This window comes from Theropithecus gelada, chromosome 5 (assembly GCF_003255815.1).
Source record: "Theropithecus gelada isolate Dixy chromosome 5, Tgel_1.0, whole genome shotgun sequence".
NCBI lineage: Eukaryota > Metazoa > Chordata > Mammalia > Primates > Cercopithecidae > Theropithecus > Theropithecus gelada.
This window is the reverse complement of record NC_037672.1, coordinates 116,014,361-116,039,900: the sequence shown is the minus strand read 5'-3', so window position 1 is coordinate 116,039,900 and position 25,540 is coordinate 116,014,361. Positions and strand designations below refer to the sequence as shown.

General features: G+C 37.7%; 1 protein-coding gene across 4 annotated transcripts in view; it reads left to right on the top strand.

The window, feature by feature from the left end:
* Window positions 1-25,540, top strand: part of SEC24D (SEC24 homolog D, COPII coat complex component) — a 111,528-nt gene that overhangs the window by 42,203 nt on the left and 43,785 nt on the right. For all 4 annotated transcript variants that reach the window (XM_025385603.1, XM_025385600.1, XM_025385602.1 and 1 more), the window contains exon 9: window positions 22,929-23,067. In XM_025385603.1, the coding sequence (XP_025241388.1) occupies window positions 22,929-23,067 (139 nt within the window). The remainder of the gene's footprint in view (window positions 1-22,928; window positions 23,068-25,540) is intronic.

Sequence of the window (25,540 nt, the reverse complement as noted above, 5' to 3'; positions counted from 1 at the left end):
ATGTATTGCCATCAGTGTGCCTAGAAGAACTATCCCCACAGCTTCTCTCAGGGGGATGGGATTGCTACACATGTGCAGCCTCTGACTTATTTATTCCTTTGCTATCTGAACCTTATCAAAGACATCTTTTATTTTCATAAACAGAAGATAATATTTCTACCTTGACAGAAACCTGCAGCATATCTAAATAGCAAAATATCATAGGAAGCAATTCTGTTGTATATCTGTATTGTGGATACATGAGATTTCTGCCCATGAATAGTGTCAGTTTTGGCTGCACCTCATTAGTGGCAATAAGTTTGCATGGTTTTCAGCTACCTACTAGCAAAACCCCCCTCCCTGCCCCTTCCTCGTGATAAAGCTGACCCAGGTCAAATATGCATGAAACAGAAAAAAACTCAGAGTTTGGAACCTTCTTCTTGTTATTGTCACTTAGTATTAACAATAAAATTATTCACTAATATCTTCTGGAAAATAAAGCCTGGCATTTCATGTTTTTGTCGCTGTTGAAAAACATCTTTCAAACATTAGTTTAAGCTTCCTCAAAAATACATATATGCATTTTAAACATAAACTGAGTGGGCATGGTTTCTATTTTCCAAAGTTGTTTGTTTTAACCAAATACTACCTACCCACCAACATAAGATCTTTTTTTAGTAAGGACTTGTGCTGCATTTTCATCTCTGTGCTTTCCAAAGTATTAAACAGAAGAGGTTAGAGTGGTAGCTTATTTCTGGAATCTGACTTAGGGAGAAGCTCTACTTGTGAAAATAACATACTCTATTCCTTTAACATTGTTGGAGACTCTGAATACTGACCATGTAAATGTATTTGACAGTACTGTTTTCTCCACTCAGGCTCTCTCTACACAAAGCCCTTTCTTTTCCCCTAGACATTCAAGAATAGAATTACTCTGAATATATTTAAGAATTACTTTCCCTTATATAGCAGTGCCTCCTGGTTTGAATGAATACACTCTCTATTTAAAGGAGTACTTTTATATTTATTTGTCAAAATAGACTTAGAAGTCAAAAAATAAGGACTGTGAAAGGGATACTACCACACCAGAAAGTTCCTCAGGGGCATGTGCTCAAAAATGTCTTCCTTTTTGGGCATGTAGCTGGACCTAAACTTGGAGAGCTACCAACATAAGGGAATTATTGCTGCCCTACTACACCAGCTAGCTAGATACAAGTCTGTATGCTACCAAGTGTTTGGCCTTCTTGACAGATTCTTTCCTCTTTTGGCTTCCATGATACCATCTTGGTGTAATTTTTCCTACGTCACAGGCAGGGAACATTTAAGTTCCCTTTATTGTTTTCCTGATCTCTAATTTGGGAGTTCATCAAGGCTTGAACTTGGGATCTTCTTTCTGCTCTCCTTAGATACCCTGTCCCCTCCAAAGACTAAATATCTGTAACAGCTGCTGCTGCTACTGATGGGCATAATAACAGTCAAAATTTATAACAAGCAAAATTATAAGTTTTAAAAATATTTATTTACTTAATTCTCACATTAACCTACTTATTATCCCCATTTTACATATAAGTAAACTGAGGCACAGAGTTAGATAACAAACTTAAGGTCAACAGCTGCTAAATAGCAGAGCTAGGACGCAAACCCACACAGACTCTGTTGTCTAAAGTACTCTAAAGCACTACGCTGTTACTTTCATTCATTCGTTTTTACATTTTCAGTCCCATACTCACATATCCAAATGCCTCTCTGAAATCTCTCCTTGGATGCCTCATAGAAACCTCAAACTTAACATGTCCAAAAATGATTTTCTGATCTCTGCACCCCAAACCTGTTTATTTTTCCACATATCAGAAAGTGGCACTATCGTTTAATTGTGTGAGGCAAATATCAAAAACTAAACAGTTATAGTTAAGTAATAATAGAAAATGAGGGATATGCTGATTTTAGATATTTATAATCCATAATCAGGGAAATAACAGTTTAAAAGTATCTTTTCTAAGCAAATGTATTACATGAACACTGTTATTCTACATATAAAATCATCCTTAATTATTTTCCTCTACTATAAATGATTTATTTTGGGGTTAGTAAAATTTTAGGATATGTTTGCTTATCCAGTATTGCCATCATTACTGCAATTTTAAAATCTTTTTTAAGAGATAATCTGCTTTGGCATCTACCAAAGTATTTATTTAGTACAGTGTTTTTTAAAGTTGATTCCATTGTTTGACAGGTTCCAACATTTATAAGTGTGCTATTGTGTTAGCAACAGCCTATAAAAATAAACCTAATCCAAGCAGTTTGGACGAGAGGATGCTCCTTATGAACATTTGCTTTGGAGATGTTTGCTATTTCCAGGGGCATATCTGTGCTGTCACTGTTTAAATTTCGTATTCCTTACCATATGTTTTAATTTTTTATGTCTTTTAAGTGAAACCCATCCCTACAGTCAGTATAATTAACTGTAAGGTATATATTTTTAGCAAAAGTAATTGGTTATGCTGTAAACTCTTTTGTTTAGTAAACTGTGTTTTAATTTTTGATGCTATATTTTAGGAACTGAGGTAGTATGGTATAGAAGTTCAGTGCAAAAGGATTGAAGATTATAACTAATTTAATTTTGCATTTTTTTTCTCTAAAATAGGAAATGTTTATCTTTTGGACAAGTGCATAGTCTAATTATACATGCAATTAAGTAATTTCACCTATATAACAGATGGTAGAAGCTTGTACTCCATCTGTGACTAGATTCAGGAATATCTGTGTGTAGTTTTTGGTTATAAATGGATATAATAGTCAAAGTAATTTCCTTGCTTATTGAATTAGCAAGGATAAACTGTCATCCAAGACTCAACATTTCAGTTGAGTTTTAATCCCCTACTTACTCTGTGCTAGGAACTCTGCTGAACTTTAGGGATTTGGAAAACGAGAAAAACAAGACCGGTTACTCTTGCCTAGGACTTATAAAAAATTTTCCCATATGCAGCTAGCTTTCGTACAATGTGAAAAAGGCTCTGATGGGGATAGCTTCATTGTTATATGGAGCTTAGTTTTAGGGAAAGTTTTACCTGAATTATGACTTAACAAATAAATAAGGACTTTGTCCTATTAATAAATGCTGTTTAGGCCGGGTGCAGTGGCTCACGCCTGTAATCCCAGCACTTTGGGAGGCTGAGGCGGGTGGATCTCGAGATAGGAGATCAAGACCATCCTGGCAAACACGTGAAACCCCATCTCTACTAAAAATACAAAAAAATTAGCTGGGCATGGTGGCACGTGCCTGTAGTCCCAGCTACTCGGGAGGCTGAGGCAGGAGAATCACTTGAATTCGGGAGTGGGAGGTTGCAATGAGTGAGTTTGAGCCACTGCACTCCAACCTGGGCAATAGAGTAAGACTCCATCTCAATAAATAAATAAATAAATAAATAAATACATGCTGTTTAAATCTTTCTTGTTAATGATTGTTTATATATTGATTCTGTAGGTCTAAAGAAGGTACCGTTGTAGGGGAAAAAGGAATGGATGTCAAGGAACTAATTAATGGAATTAACAAGAAAGGAAAATTCTGTTAGAGAATAAGCCCAACACCAGTGCATTATGTCAATGATGGTCTTTACATCTGTCACCTGCAAAACGAATTGCTGGTTATACATTTGACTTTTCAGCTAATCTTGCTTGCATGGGTTGACATAGTTTTAGCAGAATTTATAGTGCCTCACTGTAGTAGTTTATTCATGATGACTATGTCTCCTTCTTTTAGGAAGATAGCAGCTTGTGTGGTAGGTGTAATCCCACTTTTATAGATGATGAAGCTCCACAGGTTCTGGGGCTATTAAAAGTTACTCGCTGGTAAGTGATACTGCTGCAATTCCAAATTTCAATAAAAAACAGTATTTATTTTTCTTGCTGGCTAAAGTTTTAGCAATGAGCCTCTTGCTCTTTCTAGAAGCTTACAAGTTATCTTGAAATAACCATTTTAAGTTCTTAAAGTCTTTTTGACTTTAAGCCTCTGCTTAGTACTCCTTGAAGGCAAAGACTCTCCAGAGTTCAGCAGCGGGCTGGGCATAGAGGTCTTAGTTGAATAAATGCACTCTCCTCAGGGTTGTAGAGACATTTAAAAGACAAAAAATAAACCGTATCACAGAATGGTGATTGATTTGTAGGTATTTTAGGCCTCTAATTTTTTTTTAGCACAGTGAATCTTAGTTGTTCCTTGGTAGTAGTTGGGTCTACTGATAAACATGTTGCTAATGAAATAAACATTTTTTTCATCCTACTTTGGATATTTCATGTCTTACTTTTAAATGTAGTCATTTAAAAGTAAGACATGAAAAAAGTATTTTATAACCCTGTTGACCTCTCTAACAAACTCGGTGGGTAAAAAAAATCATTTGAAAGACAATGTGTTTTTTACAAGTTCCTCAACACTGTGGGAGAATTAACTCAGTTTCTTCTATCGCATATTCATGAGAAAGGTTCTGTTTCATTATAAAGGACAGAACAGTAAAACAATTGGATGAATTTTGGACCAAGATATTTTAGGAACCAATAAAAACTGGCTACTTTTTCCAAAGCACAGTAGCCAAATGGTGGAACACTGGATTAGGAGCCAGGAAATGATTTCAGGTCTCCACTGTGCCTTGTTTTGTGACCTTGGGGCTCCATTTCTAAGAGGGAGAAGTCTGGTTCTGTTATCTCATAAATTTGGAAAGCTGATAGTGTCTGTCTTACTTTTCCAGTTTTATTGGACATTCACCATGGATGCCATTTATGAAGTCCTGTATGTTATTAGAAATTAATGTGAACAAATTTCACAGCCCAACCCAAAGTGATTTCATATGTATAGCACTTTCAGTATAAGTCTGGAGTGTATTATATTATTCATTTAAAAAGAAACAAATGGCTAGGCATGGTGACTGACACTTGTAATCCCAGCTCCTTGGGAGGCTGAGGTCAGATAATCACTTGAGGCCAGGAGATTGTGACCAGCCTGGGCAACAAAGTGAGACCCGATATCTACCAAAAAAAAAAAAATGTTTTTAAGTAGCCAGGTGCAGTGATGCATGCCTGTAGTCCCAGCTACTCAGGAGGCTGAGGCAGGAGAATCACTTGAGCTCAGGAGTATGAGACTGCAGTGAGCTATGATAGTGTTCACTCTAGCCTGGTGACAGAGTGAGACTTCGACTTTAATTTTTTTATTTCATTATTTATTTCTTTATAAACAGACAGAGTTTCACTCTGTGACCCAGGCTGGAGTACAGTGTGCAACCTCTGTTCACTGCAACCTACGCCTCCCAGGGTCAAGTGATCCTCACACCTCAGCCTCCCAAATAGGGACCACAGCCACATGCACCACGCCTAGCTAATTTTTGTATTTTTTTGTAAAGACAGGGTCTCGCTATATTGCCCAGGCTGGTCTCAAACTCCTAGCTCAAGCAAACCACCTGCCTTGGTCTCTCAAAGTGCTGGGATTACAGGCTTGTGTCACCACATCCAGCTTCAACTTTAAAAATAAAGAGAACACATGAAGGCTGGGAGACTATACATTTTCACATATAGCCTAAATTTAGCTAGTTTAGTGGTAAGTGTGCTCTGAAATTAAACTGATTACTGTATATCATGGCCTGTAAAGAACTTAAAGAAGACTTAACTTACTTGTTTTTAAATGAAAACTTCAAAAACCAGAATTTATTTTTTAAGTTGTGTATCATAATCTTGTCTGCTTTAATGAAGTATTTTTAAAGTATCAACATAAAAACTTGGAAATATAAAATGTATATATTTAGAAATAAAATGATGAATATAACATGTAAAATACCTCTGTTTTATCAAGTTAGTTTTGAAACTGAATCTCATCTCTTAAGATTTTTGGTCACTGTTTATATAGTGCTACGAAAAAGTACTATGAAAAAGTTTGGCAGCTGAAGAACAGAATATCATCCCCTTTTAGAACAGTGTTCTAGCCTTATAGCACATGTGTAGGGAGAGTCACATTTGTCAGGGCAAAGGTCATTTGAATTCTTTTGAAGTTACATTTTAGAAGCTAAATGCACAAAGCTTGTTTTCTTAATCACAGAATGATTCCTGTAAATCTATATTCTTTTATTAAATGGGGAACAACTTCGGGAGAAACAATACAAAGAAAACATTCTGTCATGGTTTAGTTTTCAGTGGATGTAAGTGTGGGTTTGACGACCTTCCGTGCCCTAGTGGTTGAGGACCCAAATCAGCCTTCCTGGCTGTGAAACAGTGGGGAGAATTGAGAAGCCACCACAGACGAGGAACTGAGTTAGAGCCTTTTTGCTGCGATTTCTGTCAATTCGAAGACCTATATTTTCTCATATTTTAACATTTTAAAAATAGAAATATGCCTTATTAACAAAGGCTTCTTAGCAATGTGTCATGTTGACCTGAAAGGTTTGGTGTCTCTTAGAATTGAAGGGATTTTAGAATCAATGAAATATACTATCTATACCTTGCTTCATGCTTCTAACTTCTGTCAAATTTTGTGGATATTTAGATAATTCAAGAATACCAGGATCTACAATGTGTGCAGCTGTGCATCTTTGCTGATCAAGTACAAGAAAGTCAAATATTTTAATGTTTGTATTAAAAAGCTTCATAGGAATCAAGTTCCCATTGAATAAAAGGCTAAAAAAATTAGTAAACAAAATTATACTTTTAAGAAAGAAGAAAGAAAAATGTAGGAAAAGAAAACCCTGTCTAAACTTTTAATTTGACATTGTATCTTGAAATGTTTGAAAGCACAGATTATTTTTGAAGTGATTTTTTTTTTTTTTTTTTGTGAGGAATACAGCATTGTCATGAATGTGGTGGCTAGGGCAGGAATTTGGGAGTTAGATGGAGTTAGGTGCATAACTTGACTCTATTTTAGCTGAATGACCTTGAAACATTTACTTTTTTCAGCCTTATTTCTTTTGTAAGTAAAATTACAATAATACCCCTTAACCTGTAGTTGTTTAAAAATAAACCAGTCTTATCTTCATCAGTATTATGATTATTTGCTGTACAATATTAAATTTCACCATGGAAAATTTTATTTTAGTCTTATAATCTTGATTTTGGGTGTCTGCTATATACAAGAAAGAGAAGTATGAAAACTTCAGGCAATTTATATTGACTTAAAGTGTATACATTTAAGAGGGATGTTATCAAACCCCTTCAGTGGTTCTAGCTACATATTATTATATAAGTCTAAACTGAGTTAGACTCCACAATTTATATTCATATGTAAATGGGAAAGAGGCTTAATTACTCTGATTTTGAAGGAATGTTGCATGGTATCTGTCATTTGATATTAGATCACCATTTTCTCTGTTTCTTACTATTCGAATGATAAGCATCACCATAACATAAACATTTATATAGACTTTATTTTTTCATAAGGTGTTTCACAAACATTTGCTGGAATGATTTTTCCTCAACTCTTTCACACTATTCTGTCCTTTTAGTCACTTCCTGAGGAGAGCTTTTGGGATACTTCTCCAGCCCCATTCTCCCCTGTAGCTCAACTCATACCATGAATCCCAGTTTGTAATTTTGAGATGTAGATTTGACTAACATCTTTTTCCTGCTGGGTTCACAGGGGTAGGGACCACATCTGATTTTTCTCACTATTGCATTTCTAGGACCTAAAACAGTATATGGAACATTTTTAGCTAAACAATATTTAACTATGATATTTTAGTCATACAATATCATTTATATATAGAAGTACAGAATTTTGATGCCAAGTAATTTGGTGACATTTTTACCATAGAGATCTGCCTGTGCTCAAACATTTATTGAGCTTGTTGTATACAAATGCCATATTTGGTACTGAAAGTGTTACAAAGTAGGTAAGAAAGGAATTGACAATTTAAGTGCCAAACTAAGGCCAGGATCTTGTATTCAGGAGTCATCTCTTTATCCAGCTGTCTGCTTGAGTTCAGTTTCCGTGGTGTATAGCAATGAAAAGATTTTATTTCCCACACATATGTTCTTATAAAAAACAGCCCTTTGGGGACCCACTACAAATGATTATTGCTTTAGTATTGCCAGCAGATAAAAACAGCTGCGCTGACTAGAATAACAGTTGCATAAGGAATTTGCAGGATGGTAAAATTCTCCATAAAGTTTAGCTTAGGTTTCACTTTTATTCCCCTCCACTGCAGTGTTTCTGTCAATATCATCTCACAGAGGAAGGTATATAGTATTCGTGAGCGTGTCTTTGTGTGTATTTGGTGGGCGGGGCGGAGGCAGGGAAGGATCTTATGAGCAGTATGTGTAACAAAAAAGAACATGTAAAAATCATTAAAATGTTATTTGTTGTTTGGGAAAATACAACTATCATTTACTTTCTTGAAAAATATTTCTGTAAAATGCAGGTGAAAGAGAAGAACCGTAATTATCAAATCTAGTGTCTGTAGATATCCTGGAGTTCACCTACCACAGAGACTACTTTCCTTTATCCTGAACTGTAAATTAAAGTACATTGTAGTCTAACATGGAATGAGATTTAAGTTTTTTTGGTTTACTACATCCCGTACTCCCTTGTCCTCTATGGTTTGAAAAGTTTTGAAAAATTCTTTAAGTAGTTCAGACATAATTTTGTCTATATTTCTTCTTTCTTACAGAAAAGAATAGAAAATGTTTCATATTTATCAACTTTTATTTCTGATAAGAAGTCATCTTTCCTCTTATTTCAGTTTATTGATATAGAATAAATATATAAATGTATTTATTTCTCAAAATGCTTTTGAATTGGTCATCTGTTTTTTAAATTAAAATTTTTTCTCAACTTTTTTTAAACCCTGTTTTCAAAAATACTCTCCTTCAAATGATTTTTGGCTACATGCCCAAATCAAATTAACTCACCAAAGATGATTTGCTGTATTACTGGAAGTAGCCCAGCCAGAGCACGGAGGATGATTAGTCACCGATGTTTTCTTGTGTTTAAATAGAGATGAGGTTTCGCCGTGTTGGCCAGGCTGGTCTTGATCTCCTGAGCTCAAGTGATCTGCCCGCCTCAGCCTCCCAAATTGCTGGGATTACAGGCATGAACTACTATGCCTGGCCAGTCTCCAGTGTTTACACCGATAACAGATTGAACTGCGTGACCCTTAGAGTCCTATATTTTTTTCCACTCTGAAAGGAATTTGTAGAGAAAGTTTTAGACATATTTGGACAAATGCATAGCTTCCATAGGTGTCTACTCTAAAGGCAGTTGATCATTTGATTTGAGTTCTGTTAAACTTCTTTACGGAAACAGTTTTATACTTGTATTTATAATTGTATAATCACTCCTGGGATTTTAGTGATGTTTTCAGTCACCTCATATACCTTAATCTAGACAATAATCCATGGTTATTTGATATGATAGTTTATAAAGTATGACCATTTTTATGAAATACTTTGTTTATGCCACTTTATTTCAAAAAGAATTTAAGAATAACCAATTCAATTCAGTGAATACTTATTGTTCTCCCAGTATGTGCTGGATACTGTTCTTGGCACTTGAGATATGTCAGTGAACAGAGTGGACAAAGATCTCTGCCCTCATGGAGCTTACATTCTAATGGAGACTAGACAGTGAAACTGGTAAGGTTATCTGAGGCTATGGAGGAAGGAAAAAGTAGAGCAGACTTGGGGGATGACATCTGCCTGGGAGGAGGTGGAGTGTGGGTTTTGTAGATTAAATAGGGTGTTCAGGGCAGGCCTTATTGAGAAGGTGTCATTTAAATTCAGACCCTCAGGGGTCCGTTCCAAGATGGCCGAATAGGAACAGCTCTGGTCTGCAGCTCCCAGCATGATCAATGCAGAAGACGGGTGATTTCTGCATTTCCAACGGAGGTACCCGGTTCATCTCACTGGGACTGGTTGGACAATGGGTGCAGCCCATGGATGGTGAGCCGAAGCCGGGTAGGGCATCGTCTCACCTGGGAAGCACAAGGGGTTGGAGGATTTCACTTTCCTAGCCAAGGGAAGCCGTGACAGACTGTACCTGGAAAAAACAAGACATTCCCACCAAAATACTGCGCTTTTCCAACAGTTTTAGCAAACGGCACACCAGGAGATTATATCCCGTGCCTGGCTTGGCGGGTCTCACGCCCAAGGAGCCTTGGTCACTGCTAGTGCAGCAGTCTGAGATCGACCTGCGAGGCAGCAGCCTGTCAGGGGGAGGGGCGTACACCATTGCTGAGGCTTGAGTAGGTAAACAAAGCAGCCAGGGAAACTTGAATTGGGCGGAGCCCCCCACAGCTCAACAAGGCCTCCTGCCGCTGTTTTCTCCACTTCTGGAGAAAGGATATCAGTAACTGAAGATCAAATTAATGAAATAAAGCAAGAAGATAAGTTTAGAGAAAAAAGAGTAAAAAGAAACGAACAAAGCCCCCTCTTTTCATTATATGAAAAGACCAAATCTGCATCTGATTGGTGTACCTGAAAATGACAGGGAGAATGGAACCAAGTTGGAAAACACTCAAGATATTATCCAGGAGAACTTCCCCAACCTAGCAAGACAGGCCAACATTCAAATTCAGGAAATACAGAGAACACCACAAAGATACTCCTCGAGAAGAGCAACCCCAAGACACATAATTGTCAGATTCACCAAGGCTGAAATGAAGGAAAAAATGTTAAGGGCAGCCAGAGAGAAAGGTCGTGTTACCCACAAAGGGAAGCCCATCAGACTAGCAGCAGATCTCTCAGCAGAAACTCTACAAGCCAGAAGAGAGTGGGGGCCAATATTCAACATTTTTAAAGAAAAGAATTTTCAACCCAGAATTTCATATCCAGCCAAACTAAGCTTCATAAGTGAAGGAGAAATGAAGTCCTTTACAGACAAGCAAATGCTGAGAGATTTTGTCACCAGCCAGCCTGCCTTACATGAGCTCCTGAAAGAAGCACTAAACATGGAAAGGAACAACTGGTACCAGCCACTGCAAAAACATGCCAAATTGTAAAGACCATCGATACTAGGAAGAAACTGCATCAACTAATGGGCAAAATAACCAGCTAACATCATAATGTCAGGATGAAATTCACACATAACAATATTAACCTTAAATGTAAATGGACTAAATGCCCCCAATTAAAAGACACAGACTGGCAAGTTGAATAAAGAGTCAAGACCCATCAGTGTGCTGTATTCAGGAGACCCATCTCACATGCAGAGACAAACATAGGCTCAAAATAAAGGGATGGAGGAAGATCTACCAAGTAAATGGAAAACAAATAAAAGCAAGGGTTGCCATCCTACTCTCTGATAAAACAGACTTTAAACCAACAGAGATCAGAAGAGACAAAGAAGGCCATTACATAATGGTAAAGGGATCAATTCAACAAGAAGAACTAACTATCATAAATATATATGCACCCAATACAGGAGCACCCAGATTCATAAAGCAAGTCCTTAGAGACCTACAAAGAGACTTAGACTCCCACACAATAATAATGGGAGACCCCCTAACACCCCACTGTCAATATTAGACAGATCAATGAGACAGAAGGTTAACAAGGATATCCAGGAGTTGAACTCAGCTCTGCACTAAGCAGATCTAATAGACATCTACGGAACTCTCTACCCCAAATCAACAGAATATACATTCTTCTCAGCACCACATCACACTTATTCTAAAATTGACCACATATTTGGAAGTAAAGCACTCCTCAGCAAATGTAAATGAACAGAAGTCACAACAAACTATCTCTCAGACCACATGCAATCAAATTAGAACTCAGGATTAAGAAACTTACTCAAAAACCACACAACTACATGGAAACTGAAGATCCGGCTCCTGAATGACTACTGGGTAAATAACAAAATGAAGGCAGACATAAAGATGTTCATTGAAACCAATGAGAACAAAAACACAACATACCATAATCTCTGGGACACACTTAAAGCAGTATGTAGAGGGAAATTTATAGCACTAAATGCCCACAAGAGAAAGGAGGAAAGATCTAAAATCGACACCCAAAACCACAGTTAAAAGAACTAGAGAAGTAAGAGCAAACACATTCAAAAGCTAGCAGGGATGCCCTCTCTTACCACTCCTATTCAACATAATGTTGGAAGTTCTGGCCAAGGCAATCAGGAAAGAGAAAGCAATAAAGGGTATTCAATTAGGAAAAGAGGAAGTTGAATTGTCCCTGTTTGCAGATGACATGATTGTATATTTAGAAAACCCCATCATCTCAGCCCCAAAACTCCTTAAGCTGATAAGCAACTTCAGCAAAGTCTGAGGATACAAAATCAATGTGCAACAATCACAAGCATCTCTGTACACCAATAACAGACAGAGCGCCAAATCATGAGTGAACTCCCATTCACAATTGCTACAAAGAGAATAAAATACCTAGGAATCCAACTTACAAGGGATATGAAGGACCTCTTCAAGGAGAACTACAGACCACCCCTCAACGAAATAAAAGAGGACACAAACAAATGGAAAAACATTCCATGCTCGTGGATAGGAAGAATCAATATTATGAAAATGACAATACTGCCCAAGGTAATTTATAAATTCAATGCCATCCCCAATAAGCTACCAATGACTTTCTTCACAGAATTGGAAAAAACTACTTTAAAGTTCATATGGAACCAAAAAAGACCCTGCATTGCCAAGACAATCCTAAGCCAAAAGAACAAAGCTGGAGGCATCACACTACCTGACTTCAAACAATACTACAAGGCTACAGTAACCAAAACAGCATGGTACTGGTACCAAAACAGAGATATAGATCAATGGAACAGAACAGAGCCCTCAGAAATAATACCACACACCTACAACTATCTGATCTTTTACAAACCTGACAAAAACAAGAAATGGGGAAAGGATTCCCTAATTAATAAATGGTACCGGAAAAACTGGCTAGCCATATGTAGAAAGCTGAAACTGGATCCCTTCCTTACACCTTATACAAAACTCAATTCAAGATGGATTCGAGACTTAAATGTTAGACCTAAAACCATAAAAACCCTAGAAGAAAACCTAGGCAATATCATTCAGGACACAGGCATGGGCAAGGACTTCATGTCTAAAACACCAAAAGCAGTGGCAATGAAAGCCAAAATAGACAAATGGGAACTAGTTAAACTAAAGAGCTTCTGCACAGCAAAAGAAACTACCATCAGAGTGAACAGGCAACCTACAGAATGGGAGAAAACTTTTGCAATCTACTCATCTGACAAAGGGCTAACATCCAGAATCTACAAAGAACTTAAACAAATTTACAAGAAAAAAGCAACCCCATCAAAAAGTGGGCAAAGGATATGAACAGACATTTCTCAAAAGAAGACATTTATGCAGCCAACAGACACATGAAAAAATGCTCATCATCACTCGCCATCAGAGAAATGCAAATCAAAACCACAATGAGATACCATCTCACACCAGTTAGAATGGCGATCATGAAAAATTCAGGAAACAACAGGTGCTGGAGAGGATGTGGAGAAATAGGAATGCTTTTACACTGTTGGTGGGACTATAAACTAGTTCAACCATTGTGGAAGACAGTGTGGTGATTCCTCAAGGATCTAGAACTACAAATACCATTTGACCCAGCCATCCCATTACTGGGTATATACCCAAAGGAATATAAATCATGGTACTATAAAGACACATGCACACATATGTTTATTGCGGCACTATTCACAATAGCAAAGACTTGGAACCAACCCAAATGTCCATCAATGGTAGACTGGATTAAGAAAATGTGACACATACACACCATGGAATACTATGCAGCCATAAAAAAGGGATGAATTTATGTCCTTTGCAGGGACATGGATGAAGCTGGAAACCATCCTTCTGAGCAAACTATCACAAGTACAGAAAGCCAAACACTGCATGTTCTCACTCATAGGTGGGAATTGAACAATGAGACCACTTGGACACAGGTTGGGGAACATCACACACTGGGGCCTGTTAGGGGTGGAGGACTGGGGGAGGGATAGCATTAGGAGAAATACCTAGTGTAAATAACGAGTTAATGGGTGCAGCACACCAGCATGGCACATGTATACCTATGTAACAAACCTGCACATTGTGCACATGTACCCTAGATCTTAAAGTATAGTAAAAAATAAATGAATAAATAAATTCAGACCCTCACATAGAGGGAAATCTCTTTTTATGGCCTTATAAGGAAGTAAGACTAATGGAGGGAATACTTTGACTAATTTATAATTCTGCCAGAGAGACAAAGATAGTTTGCCTCTGGGCTTATTATTTTTAACACTTTTATCTTTAGAATATTTCACAACTTTCCTTTGAGGAGCAGAAAGCTGCCAGTTGTTCTGTCATGGAAGAAAAAAACACTAGATATAGAAGGGTTTCTAGTTTAAGATATATTAATCTTCTGTAGAACATTATGCATTGTTGTAACAATGAAGTATGTTTTCTGCTAGTGGCCTATAACTAGACAACATGTAATTTTCCCATAGAGATAAAAGATAAATTATAATAGGTCAGAGATTGTAAGAAATGTGGCAAAATGTTGCTCAAGTGTAAAATTCTGGAGAGACAGTATCTTACTCGGAAGTTTTAAACATCTGTTCTAGCAAGAGAAATAATGCTGATCTTTGCAAATATGCCCATAACTTGCAATACTATGTCAGCATAACCTGATCCAAACAGACCATTTTTTGCTTAAGAATCGTTACCTACCATTGATAGTTTAGTTATGAACTAGGACAGGAAACCTGATTAGGGTGCTGTCTTAACTGCATTGGTATTTATTTTCCCTTCTGAAACTAAGGATGCCCTCTCACCAGGAGCTGCCCTTTCATAGACTTCAGTGTACAGTTTAACGTGACCTTCCCACCAAAAAGCCCTCCTGGCGTTAGAGGCCTGGGTAGAAAGGTCACAGCTGTGCTTGCTTTAAAGCATTTTTGGCCATTCCAAGAGATGAATCTCCTAATGTAGTTATCAGTGCATATTTTGAGATGAAAGCACATTAGGGTTCATTACACCCAGATCTTCTGTGATAAAAGAGCTGGCAGGTATCCTCAATTCCAAAGGAGACTTCTCTGTCTCCCTCCCCTTCCCCTTCCCTCCCCTCCCCTTCCCTCCCCTCCCCTCTGCTTCCCTTCCTTCAGTTTTCCCCTCCCTCACTCCTTTCCTATCTCTCTTCCTTGTCATCCACTCAAATATTTATTGAGAATTTACTCTGTAATGTAGGCCCTTGGGATCAGTGGTGAAGGTGAAGCTAACATACTGCTGTTAAGGGGTGAAGTTTTTTAGTTAGAAATTTAATTTAAAAATTGTTCATAGTATTCAAACATATTTTGAGTTTATTTTAAAAATCAACCCAAGAATTTAATGAATTGAGTGAACTATGAGATGATGAAACAAACAGAAATTCTTAAAACCCTTCATGATAATGTTAAAACGTGATAGAATTTGCTAATTTATAAGCAGGTTTCAAAATTTATACCAAATGTACTATTTTTCCAAGAATATCATCTTAATGAATGGTGAAATATCTTACCAACGTCTGTCAGAATTCCTGCCATGTAGTAACAACCGATTTTAGGTAGGGGTGTGTGTGCATCTGTCTGTCTGAAACCTGCTGGGTCAGTGTACTGCTACCCTACCTGGCTTTGAAGGCTCTCCTCAAAATCACTCCAGCCTTTCTCTTTATCTCCCTTCAGCCCAGCTGTTCGAGGCTACCTGCCTGCTGGTCACCAACAAACCCTGGGTTTTTCTTCCTGTGTTAAGCTGTTCTCACTGGTTGAAATTCTTACCTTCTCTCTTTCAGTGAACAAATAGCTCCTCATAAGTGCCCGTATCTTCCTAGAATGAAGGCTTTCCTGACCCCTCTGAAGATTTCTTCTGGTTTTTTTTTTTTTTTTTTGACCTTTTGCTTTAATACCTATCACAAGTTATCCTGAGCGTGTATTTGTGGGTACCTGAGATACTGTGTTTGTTCATTCAGAAACCATTGACTGACTCAGGTATTGTGCTACAGGAGATATAACAGTAAACAGGCTGGACCTGTGAGTCATGGATTTGAGAATGTAGTAGTGGTTTTGAAAAGTAAAATAGTGTTATGAGTGCTTTTAGGCACAAGGTTATATGGGAACATACAGCAATTAAATATGTCACCTGCAAGTGGCCTGGAATTAGACAACAAAATATAATTCTCCCTTGTGGATGAAAGGATCTTCAGGGGCCAGATTTAGACATGGTACAGGATTAGACAAAGCCTCTGAGAAGTCAGAAGAGAGAGGATACCGCTTCCATTGTAACAGGAGGAGAGAAAGGAAAATGTTGGAGAGATGCTGGTAAATTAGTGGGGAAAGGCAAGAGAGTTCTTACCTGAGGTTTTCTATTTTCTTTGTGAAGAAGAATGTAAATTTACATTTACACCTCCTGCAAGGGAGGTGGAGAAGGAGCTTATGGGGAGGAGCTTAATAAGGATGCAAAGTTATGTGGCAGCTCCTATAGAGAATGGGAGAGACAAATGACCAGAGACAATTAGAATGCTTACCAGGGAGCATGGTTTAAGGGCTTCATTCACATCACAGACCAGTGAGAATGGTACCTTTCTCTGAAACTGTATGCTTTTCTGCACATCCAGTCTGCAAGCTGTTTCTTGCACATATAGCATAGAGGACATAAATAGTTGGAATAAATCAGAATTCAAGCTATAGCTCTGCAGTTTGTTGCACAAGTCACTTCCTATCACTCACTGACCTTGCATTCCTCTGAACAATGTGGATGGGAATTCCCCACTCCCTGGGTTGTTAGCTCCTCAATATCAAATTGAAATTGAGAGCATTTTAAATGCTCTCAATAAATGAGAGCGTTTTAAACTACAAATGACCATAAGACCATAAAGATAATAGTTATGCTCTTACATTTATTATGAAAAGTCTGATTCAGTAAAAATTTTCAGTATTTTTCAATGAAAAGAAACCCAAAGATAAAAAACTAACTTCCAAATTAAAGAGGTATCCAAATCTAATACAAGCTGTAGGTACAGTTAGAACAAATAGACTCTCTAATAGTATTGTTCAAAGGAAAAAGGGAAAACAATCTCCCAAGTGTCACTAACAAGCTAACAAAACTATAATCTTCTGAAAGTGCAAAAAAAGCAAAGTTTTAGGTTAAGAAGAGCCAATTAAAAACATTAAATTTTTTTTAGTAAACATTATTTTTAAAAATATAAATATATTCTTAGAACTAATACAATGTATTAAGTGTCTTATCCTCAAGCTCTGTTTGTTTTTAGAAGACACATGATAGGATTTTATTTTTTAATTCAGAAAATATTCTTTAATTTCACACTTGTTTTTAAAAGTCTAACTAGAATAGTACTGCTCTCTCAAAAGCACTTGTACAGTAAATAGCCTATTGAACTGTACCTTTTTTGTCCATGTAGGCCTAGTGAATGTCATATATGGTAAAGCTAAAAGTAGAAAGCACATATAAGCTGCTTCTCATATCTCTTTCACATGGAAATGTCTTTAATAAATGCAGTTGATACAGACTCTTTTCCTTTTAGCTTCTGGGCATAATCCTTTGGGAATCTGACTGACTCTGCTCATCTTCCAGCATGCCTAATAGTCTGAATGTTTAACATTTTTAAAGGATAGTTGTTCATCACAGGTTCTGGATTATCTTTTCACATACCATTTCCATGCTTCTACTTATATCCCCCAATTAATCCAAATTACCAACTGACCTCCTCTTGAGACAGCTCCAAAACAGAAGCAGCACTCCAATTCCAAGAAGTAGCCGCTTGCCAAAGTTACATTGCCGGTAGCACTGCTGCCAGAGAGATACATTTACAGTGATTTCCTGGGAAATACAAGTTGATGCTGAATATTATCTTCTTAATTAGGCTGGAAAACTGTGTAACATTTTGACAGATCTTATTTTAAATCTTCTCATCTTATTTAGATCTCATCGTAGCTAAAAATTTATTTCCCATGATCAGTAACTGCTTAGCCAAGGTATTTCCTTCAGGCACTTTGTAAAGTAGAATATTGGTGCTGTGGGGACAACTGTAGAGTCCCAGGACGCTGATTACTTTCCTGAAGACTTATAATGAAGGAAATAAAGAGAGAGAAAAAAAAAAAAAAAAAAAAAGAAGGGGAGGAAGAAGTATACATTGAAAATGTAAAATAAATTTTTTTTAAAAATTAGTGAATAAGTGTTAGAGGGGAAAGTAGGTGGTTGAAGAGTTTGTGTGTATATATTAGAACTTACATGAACTCTGGTGCTGAAAGATAAGGAGAGTGGGTAGTGGGCAAATGAGAGAAGAAAGGAGAGATGGGCCCAGTTTCACCCAGCAGTGTCCTGGGTGTGGGCACGTATGACATTACTCATTCAGAGTATTCCTGAAATCTGGGCTTTGGCTACTCTGTCTGTGCCCTTTACCAGCACCATGCCTGTGATAGGATGTTCCAACAGGAAGCTGGCGTTTGCTTTAGAAAATCATTTTTCTTCATCGCAGTGTACTGCCGAGTGCCAGGACGTACCAGATGTCACTGTTGCTTTGTTATTTTGCACCATGATGGTTAATGTGGGGAGTGGGCATGGACGCTGGCAGCAGGGCATTCGTGTCCTTGTTCTCTCTGCTTCCCAGGCCGTCATTAGGTTGCCTGCTCCACTCTGTGGCTCCCTATCCCAACCGCACCTCTGTTTCCCTACACACACTCAAGGAAAGTTGGCAGAGGATTAGGAACTTTAAAAATAAGTTTTTCTTGGCTATTAGTAAATTTGGCACATTCTGTAGTTTCTATACAATGTATGCATAAAATAGTCTTGTATTCCATGTTTATTTGTATTTTGTTTGGCCCAGAATATTTTTAAACCATTATCAAAAGTTTCTTCAAGAAAAGCAAGTTCAGTTAAAAGTTATTAGAGTTACATGTAATAAATGTAGTGTGATTATCTTGGTTGTTTTCTTGCCTACTGATAAGGTGCATACAGATTTAATTTTTAGTTGCACAGTGCCACCTATTGGATCTATGGGATAAAAACACTTTGGTATTTAGCTGCTTTCTTTAGTTCCTCACTGCAATTCATTATTTTCCTAAAACAGAAATACTGTAGCCAGGCTTGGGTATTCAGATTTTTCTTAATAATATAGATGCCAAAACAAAAATACACACAGCCTACAAACTTGATACAGATTTTTCATGATGGGTCTTTCTATACTGTACTTTATTTTCTTTGAGCATCTGTGTTTGTTTTGGAAATACAATCTGTGAACAGTTTAACATTGCCTTTCTAAGCTGAAAAGAGCCTTAAAAAGAGCTCTTGTTTATGATGTTCTCCCAAGTATTGTTTCTCCTCATATCCTGTTTTTTTTTTCATTGCATTTGTGTGTACTTTTTTGTTTACTGTCTTTCTACTCTGCTACACTGTAAGTCCCTCAAAGGTACCTGTGGTACAAATGTTAAAGTTACCCAAGAGAATGGCAGGAATACTTGGAAAACTGGTAATGTATTCAAATAAGAAGACTTAAAATTTTACTAGAGGTATTAAGAAGGTATTGGTAGATACATCTTGATGTCTACTACTTTTATATGGAAAAATAATCAAAAGTTGTTTTGTTTTGTTTCTTAATTGTTGGATATCATTTTAGTACTAAGCCTCATTTCTTAGAATGATATTCTCACTTGTGGTCCAAAATCAACCAGTATTATATACATACACAAGAGATGCATTTTTTTCAACTAAAGCACTTTTTGTAAAATTAGTATCAGCATAGTATTTGGCACACCCCTGTTAATCCAAAAATACGAGGAAAAGATTCACATTTTTCCTCAGCCTCCCTATCACTTTCATGTTGTGTAAACTCACGCCACACAAGGCCAGAACCAAACAATAGCCAGGTGAGGTTTTTATAGCCAGTCTTTCTATCCTTTCCTTTTTCCACTTAAGAGAAAAACAGAAAAGAAAGGGCAGACAAGGATATACTAAGAGCTAAATATTAAAGTACATTTGTAAACAAAAATTTTTAAAATTGGAAAATATTTCTGAGGTAAATATAATTCCCTTGGCAAGGAAAAAAGATAACTTAGGCAATGTTTTGAAAAGTAATTTGATTTTTTTAAAAAGCCATACACACCAAGATCGAACTCAAAAGAAAAGTAAGGTTAGCTATTTATGAGCTCATGCACACTACTGTGGTGCAGATAAGCCGACATCTGGAGAGTGCAAAGGGAAATCTCTGATGGTTTTCAACATGGCCTGAGAGAGATGAAACAAGCCAGTGTAATTTAGAAGCCCTTGCCCTGTTGCCTGAAAATAAAATGTAAACAGTTAAAAAGCTTTTAACATTCTTTACTGTCACCTCAGTTGTCTGAAGACCTTACTTACCTATCCATCATCTGGTTTCTAAAAAAGTGAAAATTGAAAAAACTGTAAGTGTATTTAATAGCCTAGACACAGTCATGACTTGACTCCAGTTTCTTGTTAGACATTCATTTTCAGTCCTGCAAGTTTGAATCTGCCAGGACTGGAATGCATAGGTGTTCGTTGCCGACAATTTCACAGTAACTTTGGGCTGGGCCTGGCTTTGAGCAAATCATATCAGTGATAATAAGGTCAAATTTCCTTCCATTACTTTTGGCTTGTCTAGCAAATAATTAGATCATATTTGGTTTCTAAAATCAGGGGATTTGTTACAGCCTTTGAACTTTTTGAAAATAAAAGGATGAGAAAAGTAAACTTGGCTAAGTGAATGGAAACTGCAGAATTTCTCCCAATTTTAACTTCTGAAAGCATCTCCTGATCTCAGAGGTTGGAGTTGTGGAACAGAGCAGTAACTGGAGTCATGATTGGTAATCGCACTTTTAATCCAGTGGAAGCTACCTGAACAGCAGGTTCTTATTCTCCCACTTGTTATTCTTCTAGCTCTCCATTTATTGTTCTAAGAATCTTTTTTTGTACTTGCATGTTTTTGCTTCTCTATTGCCTCCTCAAATAATTTCTTCCTATTACCAGCTGAAGATAACAAATATGTGTCACTATATGCCTTTCTAACAAAAAGTTTGTCTGAAAGAGTGGTGTATACATCAGATATTTGAATTTGTATGTGTGACTATGTATTTAAATAAAATTCCTAGAGTGTTTTAAAAATGCATTCTGCCTCTCAACTTTTAACCATTGGAGTGTATCAGAATCTCCTGAAAGTTTATTCTCTGTCTTCTAGATCATTTTTACAATAATGTTTTACAGTAACTGACCAGGCAGCCTTCAGGACCTGAAGCCCATCTCATACTTATCCTCCTGTCAAAGATGACTCTGTCCTGAGCTGAGTGGTTTTGAGAGAGGAAAGACTGTTCCGGATAAAAATTTTCCAATTACTTTTTGCCAGGCACAATGCTGTGAACTGCACATGTATTACTCACCTAATCCTTGTCACAACCCCTACCCGTGGGGCACCAGAGTCAGGCCCGTGCTGTGGATCAGAAGCGACCATAAACAAGAAAATCCAATCTGTCTTCTGACTTTCTTGGGGCAAGAAGTGAGGAAGAGGGCAGTGCAGAAATAGAAGGGAATGATTAAGGAAAAAATTTAAATCCTTCCCCTGATTCTTTTGAGTATTGTGTTAAACCTGTTTTTTTCTGCTCTGAGACCTCCCAACTGATTTCTGAAACCTCAGCTTTCACGTTGAACATCTGGGCAGGGACAATGGGGGATCTGGGTTTTCTAAGACTGGAGCAGAAAACAGCCTGATACCCCCACCCCACTGACCTCCTGCTCTTCAGGCCTCCATTCAAAAGCAGTCTGCTTTATTTATATCTTTTTCAGTAAAGAAAAATTAAATTGACATGCCAAAGCCTGCAATTCTCAAGTTTTTCTTTAAATGTTATCTTTAAGGAGATTCACAAAAACAAGGATCTCTGTGGTTTTCTCCTGAAAGCCGTAAGTGTTGGGAAAGCAGACTTAATGCTGAACTTTTTTACTTTTAAACTGTAAAAGATGTATCATGCTTTCTATGTATGTTTATGAGGAAGAAGCAATTGAATGATTTATTTTTTCAGTTCTGGCAAAGCAGGGCCAGCCACACTGTGAGTATTCTGTGAAACATTTCTTTCTAATAAAGTAACAGAAAAGGTAGAATCAGCCTCCTTGCCTAAATAAATGAACATTATTGCATATTTCTTCAAATAGTTGCATTTTTGAAGAAATAATTGATGTGCTTTGGGGGAACTATGTAGGCAGCATACTGCTATGCAAACTAGAATGTCTAAAATCAGACCTCTCTTTATTTATAATCTATGAAGAAACTTAGCAAAATGTGTGACACAAGTTGTCTAGAATGCTTTTAACGTAAGAATAATTAAGTATTATTACCATCACTGTATGTTTGTCTCCACACACATATTGGCAAATATGCATACACACATAGACATAAATATGCATATATTGATATATCCTTATAAATGAGATAAACTTAAATTAACTTTTGTTTGAATATTCTGGACAACATCTTATGGCTTTGAATTCATGTGTTATCAATAAAGACATTTTTACTGTCTTGGGGCAAAAGCTAAGAGTTGAGTTCCTTAAAAATTGCCACTAGGCCAAGTGCAGTGGTTCACGCCTGTAATCCCAGCACTTTGGGAGGCTAAGGTGGGTAGATCACCTGCGGTCAGGAGTTCGAGACCAGCCTGGCCAACATGGTGAAACCTCGTCTCTACTAAAACTACAAAAATTAGCCAGCCGTGGTGATGGGCATCTGTAATCACAGCCACTCGGGAGACTGAGGCTACTCGCTTGAACCCTGGAGGTGGAGATTGCAGTGAGCAAAGATCATGCCATTGCACTCCAGCTTGGGTGACAGAGCAAGACTCTGTCTCAAAAAAAAAAAAAAAGAAAAAAGAAAAAAAAAAACCTGCCATTAAAAGACTTTCCAAATTATAATACCTAGAAATCCTACACTCATCTGTTCATTTAATTTTTCTTGTTTCTCCATAGAGTCCGCTTTACTTGGTAAATCACGGTGAGAGTGGACCAGTCAGATGCAACAGGTGCAAGGCCTACATGTGCCCATTTATGCAGTTCATCGAAGGAGGAAGGAGATATCAGTGTGGATTTTGCAACTGTGTGAATGATGGTAAGCAGTGCTGTTAAAAGCTCTTTGTGAAATTCTTTATTAAGTCAAATGTGTTGTACTTCTTAGTTTAGGAAAAGCATACATTCTTTTTTCTCTTTTTTTTTTTTTTTTTTGAGACGGAGTCTGGCTCTGTTGCCCAGGCTGGAGTGCAGTGGCCGGATCTCAGCTCACTGCAAGCCCCGCCTCCCGGGTTCATGCCATTCTCCTGCCTCAGCCTCCCGAGTAGCTGGGAGTACAGGCGCCCGCCACCTCGCCCGGCTAATTTTTTTTTTGTATTTTAGTAGAGACGGGGTTTCACCGTGTTAGCCAGGATGGTCTCGATCTCCTGAACTCGTGATCCGCCCGTCTCGGCCTCCCAAAGTGCTGGGATTACAGGCTTGAGCCACCGCGCCCGGCCCCTCTTTTTTCTATATAGCAGTACCTTCTTTATAATTTCTCTAGAAGGAAACCAACTATGACAGGCTCTGTTTGGGAAATTTAAACCCCTTTGAACCTTAGGTAATTACATGAGCCCCACATGGAAGTTGAAATATTTCTTAGAAAACTAACTGTAGGGGGAAAATTTTTTATTTCTTAATCCCCTTCCACAAAGCCTCAGTGGGAAAGAAAGTAAGATTTTTACCTCTTGTGATTACAGATGATAAACTTGGGAGACGTCTCCTCTTTTTTCACTCCTCAAGGTTATTCTTGAATATGAGCTCATTGATACTTAGGAAAAGCTTAGGTATAACCAAGGGCTTTAACACTTATGTAGATTTTTTTTTTTCACGCTGATGTAAATGTTGGATTGTTTAAGGAGGAAGGAATGTAGGGCTTTCCCATATTCATTGTATTTTGTTTTATTCCAGTACGAATTTACTGATGTTGAAGAAAACTGCAGCATTGCTGAAAGTGTTCTCACATTTATTACATTTATAACATGTCTTTGTATTTTTCATTATTTGTTGTTAAATGAGGTACATACTGAGGCTGAGAACATTCTTATATTCATTGACATTTTTTGAACCATGTGATGATTATTATGATTTTCTTCTCTCTTTCTTATCTTTGTAGACAGGCTTCCCTGCAGGTAATTAGATCTGAAGAACATATAGCACTGTCTGCCCATGAACACATGGTTCTACCCATGGGTGCTGGCTACTCCCTAATGCCAACTGAGCTGGGGACAGTATTCCTCCTACATCATTGCATTCATGGCATCTTGGCTGTGAGCATTCTCTGGTGGGAGAGCGCTGCTTGCCTTCTTGTTTCCCTGCCCTCTTATCTCGCACACACACAGTCCACGACTTTACCCAACTTAGGGTGCCAGAGACTGGCCTTGCAAGTGCTTCTCATGCAGACCTTTGGTCAGTTCTTAAATTCACGTTGCTGTGGAGTTGAATCATTGGCTTCTAGACTCATCCTAGACTATGGCCTAAGCCTCTTGGTGCGTCTCTCTCCTTGCATTAACTGTGGCTTCCACTCAGTGCAAATTGGATATCCCATTGAGACCAGATTCTGTTAGTTCTCTACCCTTACTTCTCTTTCTAAGGAAGATCTTGTTTCCTCTCTCAACCTGGATGAAATCTGCATCCAAATTCATGGCTATCATTCAGTCTTGGGACCTGGATTTCAGGAACCCTGTGACAATTCATTTCTCTGTGCTTTAGTTTTAGAGGAAAAAATCCTGAGAAGGGACAGAGGCTTCTCCCAAAGCATTTGGACAGAGTCCTCCAGCGAGCCCACCACCTCCTCAGATGTCTTCACCCAAGCCCCCAGCTTTCTTAGAAAGGTGACCAAAATCATACCCACCATGAAGAGCAGCAAGGATCTTCAGTTTGCTGTGACTCTTTGGCCTCCTACCCAAAGTGTCGGCTCAGGGCCTTAAAAGGCCCAGCCACTTCCAGGAAGAGAAAAACGACTCAGAATTCTTGTGTCTCAACACAGCAGATTATGTTCCCTCAGGTATCCATTCCTAGGAAGCTGCCATGTTTATTTTCCAATAGAATTATTCATACTAGGCTTAAATATTTGTCCCTATAAGGAAGCCGGACTCCCATAGATGTATGCTGACACCTATCTTCTTCATTTAGGTTTAACAAAGACAGAGGTTTGTTGGAGTTAGAAAGGACCCAGCAGGCTTGCTTTCGTGGTTCCACTCTTATTTCCTTGCAAAGTGTCCAGAGATTGCCCAGTGGGGAGTATGTGTGGTCAGAGACATGCAGGAAGACAGGGGCCAAAGGGTAGTGCATGATTTATGGTATGACTTGAAAGTTGGCTTATAAAAGATGATAGACAATATTAAATGCTAATGAATATAAAAGAAAATTTAAAAGGAAAACATTTCACATATTACATTTCTGTGTGTAGATGAGAATGAATTGTATGTTATACTATGTGGAAACTATGCATTCTAAGATAGCCAAGGCAGCATCCTCCATCTCATCTAAATGTAGCAAAATAGCAATTGAAGACCCTCAAAGCTTACTTAGCT